Source organism: Pseudochaenichthys georgianus, unplaced genomic scaffold (genome assembly GCF_902827115.2).
Source record: "Pseudochaenichthys georgianus unplaced genomic scaffold, fPseGeo1.2 scaffold_666_arrow_ctg1, whole genome shotgun sequence".
In the NCBI taxonomy this organism is placed as follows: domain Eukaryota; kingdom Metazoa; phylum Chordata; class Actinopteri; order Perciformes; family Channichthyidae; genus Pseudochaenichthys; species Pseudochaenichthys georgianus.
Window position 1 is genome coordinate 5,001 of NW_027263220.1, and position 5,786 is coordinate 10,786.

Genomic DNA, 5,786 nt, shown 5'->3' on the forward strand with positions numbered 1-5,786 from the left:
CGTGCGTAAACTTGTCGGTGGTCAACCGGCACCGGCGGGTCTCTTTTTTATCAAAGCGCAGGTAGCGCATGATTTTGCGAAACCTGTTCCTCGACAGTGTTGCGTTGAAGAACGCGTTGCCCCACTGCTCGGACCAGAAACTCTCCATCTCGATGTTCTTCCCACAATATGCACCTCTCACATAGAGAAGCGCAATAAGGCCTTCAGCTCCGTAATAGAGACATCCCAGGTGGCTCTGTCTCGCCGCGCTTCAGCAAATGTGCAATCACGGATTTCCTCCAACATTACACTCTCACACAGACACACAAAGGCTGTGAGCTTGTCAGTAATGCTGTGACGTGCGTGTGGTGTTGGGCCAGCAGACTCCGTGAGGATGTTCTGTATCTGCCGTCTCCCTGCGCCTCCGCAAGGCTCCATGACCGTCCACACTGTGCCGTCTTTCCCGATCTCTTGGGCTGGTGACGGCTCAGTGGCACACACTAAATAGGAGAGAGGAAAACACTACTTTAGACTAAAGTATATTTCATAAATGTTTATTTGATAATATTACATCCTCGAAAGGCAATGAAAAGATCATTAGTAAAAAGAAAAGGCATTATCTATATGCCTTGATATCTTATAGCCTACGATTTGTAGAAAAGTAGGCTAGTCCTATTTTGTATATTAGTCTCCCTTGAAGAGCAGGTAAACATATACGGTACACGTGGCTATCAGTGTTGACTGTGTGTCAGGGGCAGACTGGGACTAAAATCAGCTCTCAACTTCGGTACCGCTATAAATTGTCAACGAGGATATATAATATAGGCTATACTATGCGGCCGAGTGTTTTTAGCGATAAGATGGTGTGTGTGTGTGTGTGTGTGTGTGTGTGTGTGTGTGTGTGTGTGTGTGTGTGTGTGTGTGTGTGTGTGTGTGTGTGTGTGTGTGTGTGTGTGTGTGTGTGTGTGTGTGTGTGTGTGTGTGTGTGTGTGTGTGTGTGTGTGTGTGTGTGTGTGTGTGTGTGTGGCTTCACTGTGTGTGTCTGAGCGTGTTTGACAGATAGGAACACTGAATTGAGTGAGGAATAGCCTATGTTGTATATCCCTATTTATTTGTATCATACCTTCTGCATGGGCTGGTACAGTAGGCTCATCTGCAAGCGGGGGTCATGATGGGACAGCCTCACGTTCCGCGGAGGCTCAGGATCGCTGTCAGATGACCCATCAGAGGCAGAACAAACCCAGGACACATCACTCAGTCCTGATACTTCCCCACCATCAGACTCTGCTTCGCTCAGACGGTTTAGCAACGCTAGTGCCTCCTGTACGTTCATGAGTCTCTTTCTTTTGTCCATTTTGGAAATATAACCGTCTCTCTCTCTCTCTCTCTCTCTCTCTCTCTCTCTATGACTATCTATCTATCTATTAATCTATCTATTAATCTATCTATCTATCTATCTATCTATCTATCTCTCTATCAATATATCTATCTATCTCTCTCTCAATCTATCTATCTATCTATCTCTCTCAATCTCTCTCTCTATCTACAGCAGTAGACAAAAGGCGTTGCTATAGCAACACGTCATCTACAGCAGTAGACAAAAGGCGTTGCTATAGCAACACGTCATGTTTACGCGCGAAATCAATAGCGGGAGGAGCGCTGCATTTCTATGAGGTAAATATTACCCGCTGGCGGAAATAGGTATAAATAGCAATTTTTTTTGGCGATTTTTTTCAATCTGACTTCATATTGACAATTTTTAACAACACAGGGTGTTACATAACACACTTTCAGGAATGGTCACGGACTGGGAGACAATATTTTATTGAAAAAAAGTTACATAGCCTACAATAAAAAAACAGCTGCGGGTAAAATGTACCTGTTGGCGGTTCTAGTGTTAAGTAAGGATGGAGGACTTATACTTGTAATGAAGTATTTTGACATGTACTTTTACTCAAGGGAAGCATCTGAATTCTTCTTCCACCTCTGCGCAGACGGTTATCTTAATGAACTAGCTGGTAGCAGTAGCATAACTAGTGGATCTACTGTGTACTGCAGCCATACCTCTCTGCTCCCTTGTGCTCAGATCACCTTTAAGAACGAGGTGGGGCAGTACGACCTGGAGGTGACCACCTTCCAGCTGGCCGTGCTGTTCGCCTGGAACCAGAGGCCCCGAGAGAGGATCAGCTTCGACAACCTGAAACTGGCCACAGAGCTGCCCGATGCAGAACTACGGCGCACACTCTGGGTGAGACTAGGGGTCATTGAAAAGCTCCATTTCAAACCAATGATATTAGAAGAAGACATTATAAGATATTTACTACTATTTAGCATGCTTAATGTAGTCTTTGCCACTCGTCGGTCCTGCACCACAGAGCCACCACGCCATCTGCTGCAACTCAGATCAAACTCAAGTTTAACAGGACAGCCTTGCAGTCTGCTTACCATTTACAAGGCTTACTGTTAATTAATATTGTTCTGTGTTTTCTGACAGCCATATATAAGTGTGTGAATGCTTACCATATGTAAAAGCATGTTCAGGGGTCGCAGAGACTAGAAAGCGCAGTCGACAGTCTATTTACTAAGTCATATTAGTCTTTGTGTATCTGATCAAACCTTTTTCAAATGCAATCACACTGTAAATAAGTTGGCACTGATGGTGTTTAAAGCTGAGCTCCTCTCTCCTCTGGGTGCAGTCTCTGGTGGCGTTCCCTAAGCTGAAGAGACAGGTGCTGACCTATGACCCCTCTGTCAGCACCCCCAAAGACTTCACAGACAGCACCATCTTCTACGTCAACCAGGAGTTCTCCATCATGTATGATATGGTATCTTTAGAAATAAGGACAATATTTTTCTTTTCAAATGGAACGCAACTAACAGTCAATTATTTTCTTTATCGATTGATTAGTTTGTTGGTATAAATAAATGTAAAAAGAATGCAGATCAGTCGTATGACGTCCTCTAATGTTTTCTTTTGTCCACAACTTACAGACATTCACATTTCTGTCAAAGAGGAGAAATAGTTTGCGTTTAATTCAACATTTGACGACTGATGAAGTTATCTTTGCAGTTTTGAAAAACAACACGTTTCTTGAACCCTGAGTAAAGTCTTTCATTGGTAACACCTGAGAACCTGCACGTCCCCGTTGATCCATGTTTCCATTCAGTCCAGAGGCAGACAAGGTTTCATTGTCTCCAAAGTCTGCTGCTCTTTGAATTATGTAAATAATTGTGAAATGATAATTATCACAAAATATGTAAGTTCTTATTCCCATAGATAAAACAGCAATGTCGGGTGTGCTCTACACTTAAGCTCTAACCAGCACGTCAGCAGGCGATGCGATGTCTGATATCTGTGTCTGTCTTATTTCCTCAGCAAAAACTCCAAAGTCCAGAAGCGTGGAAAGATCAATCTGATTGGCCGGCTGCAGCTGACCACTGAGCGAATGAGAGAAGAGGAGAACGAGGGAATCGTTCAGCTCAGAATACTCAGGACTCAGGTACGAAAATACATGTTATAATACACATGGAAACATTCAAGCTATCCTCAAAAAGGTTAACAGGAAGTTTATTTCAAATACCAAGCTGGCACGATTTTGTGTTCAGTTACGGTCCGGAAACATTGTAAAGGCTTTGTTTATTTTGTTTCTCATCCAGGAGGCCATCATCCAAATCATGAAGATGAGGAAGAGAATCAGTAACGCCCAGCTGCAGACGGAGCTGGTGGAGATCCTGAAGAACATGTTCCTGCCTCAGAAGAAGATGATCAAGGAGCAGATCGAGTGGCTCATCGAACACAAGTACATAAAGAGGGACGAGACGGACATCAACACCTTCCTCTACATGGCCTAGGAGCCAGGAACCATGCGCTCTGTTCTTATTTACCCCTGGCCTGGGAGCGGCGCTTTGAAGCGCTATTAGAGGAGAAGGAAAAGAGGATGTGTGTTGAAGGACGAGGAAGAGCATTTTCAACAAAGGTGGGGAGATTTGTGTTTGAGACGCCAGTGTGTTGTGGAGGTGAGAGTCTGTCCTGCTGCCCTCTAGTGTCAGTGAGAGGGCCGCAGGCAGCTGCCATCACACAGACAGACAGACAGACTTCCTGCCTTACTTCGTCGGCCATGCACTGCAGAGGAGGACGAGCTGATCAATCTTTGCTTTCACCCAATGCCACACCTCTCAGCAGCAGCCCTTCTGCACCCCTCCTTTCTACCTTTGTCTTGTCTTTTCGAATAACAATGCAAAAAAGCTGGGAGTGAACGCTGAGAGCATTGAGGAGGAGAGGACACGAGACAGAGAAGACTTAAAACTACCAAGGAGTATTCTGCCAAACTGCGTGAGTGTCTTTGTTGGTGTGCGCGTGTGTGTGTGTGTGTGTGTGTGTGTGTGTGTGTGTGTGTGTGTGTGTGTGTGTGTGTGTGTGTGCGTGCGTGTGTGTGTGTGTGCGTGTGTGTGTGTGTGTGTGCGCGTGTGTGTGTGTGTGTGTGTGTGTGTGTGCGTGCGTGTGTGTGTGTGTGTGCGTGTGTGTGTGTGTGTGTGTGTGTGTGTGTGTGTGTGTGTGTGTGTGTGTGTGTGCGTGCGGTGCGTGTGTGTGTGCGTGTGTGTGTGTGTGTGTGGTGTGTGTGTGTGTGCGTGTGTGTGTGTGTGCGTGTGTGTGTGTGTGTGTGTGTGTGTGTGTGTGTGTGTGTGTGTGTGTGTGTGTGTGCGTGTATATGTGTGTGCATTTCCAACAGCATGCTGCTCTGGGATGTGTTAACTGAAGGGTCTGTCACAGCTTGTGGTGCGTCTGGGAGGGGGGGGGAATGAAAACCAGACACTAAAGAAATGCTGGTTTGTCTTTAGGGCTGTATAGAATACTACATTACAAAGAGAAACACATTGGAAATGAGCTGAGGGTAAGGAGGTCAAATGTACAAAGAACACGACGAGAACAATATCCATAGGTCCCGCATGCTTAGAGGGGAAACGTCGCCCTGCAGGCGAGCAAACGCAACCTCTATTAAAATCACAAATGTCACTAGTTTTGACGAATAAACAATGTAAACATTTGGGATCATGTAAGCATACGCAATATTTAACATTGTTCATTTGTAGGCATTACATAATACATGTCTTTGTCGTGTTCACACGGTTGTGCACTTTCAAGAACTCTTGTTTGGGCTCAAGCCAACACTGTCACCCCAAAATGGACGAAGTGTGTATCTTCACACTTGTTCAGAAATGTCCCTGCGCTGTCGCTGCTCAGACGGGAGTATCTGGACTTAAAGGGCTCCATCAGGTGAATACAGGGTCTGTTCAGGGCGAGAATCAGCTGCTGAGTCAAAGCAACAATATCACTTGGGATGAAATACTTTGCATTACATAACACTGCATTTTTAAATGATTTAAAGCACACATTGTTCTCCAAAGTAATGCTACAGTGTCATGTGACATGATTAGTGAGTGATGTGCTCTGACTGTATTTCTGAACACGAGAGCAGTGAAGAAGAAGAAAGACAACAGTGAATGTGTGGGATTCAATTTGTTTTATATTTATTCTATATTTATAAAGAATGTTCCTTTCTTTGTATTTGAAAAGTTTTCTTTTCCATGTTTTGTTTTTGGAAAGGTGTGCATGCATATGGCTGATACAGTATGAACTCCGGTGTGCAAACTTCACTTCAAAAAAGACGCAAATATTTCAGCCTAATTTAAATAATTTCCCACCATGAATGATTTGACTCAGGTTATTCAAATGCTTCTCACTTCCTGTAACTAGAACCAGGAAGTTGGTAATAATCACATTTGCATTTGACCCACTTGAAGCCACA

General features: G+C 44.4%; 1 protein-coding gene across 1 annotated transcript in view; it reads left to right on the plus strand.

Moving 5' to 3' along the window:
• LOC117443722 (cullin-5-like) overlaps window positions 1–4,537 on the plus strand; it is a gene marked incomplete at its 5' end in the record, with an annotated part of 9,411 nt that extends 4,874 nt beyond the window's left edge. Inside the window, 4 exons of the mRNA XM_034079615.2 lie at window positions 2,066–2,227; window positions 2,676–2,794; window positions 3,356–3,479; window positions 3,637–4,537. Of these exons, the coding sequence (XP_033935506.1) occupies window positions 2,066–2,227; window positions 2,676–2,794; window positions 3,356–3,479; window positions 3,637–3,831 (600 nt within the window). The remainder of the gene's footprint in view (window positions 1–2,065; window positions 2,228–2,675; window positions 2,795–3,355; window positions 3,480–3,636) is intronic.
• Window positions 4,538–5,786: the final 1,249 nt, after the last annotated feature.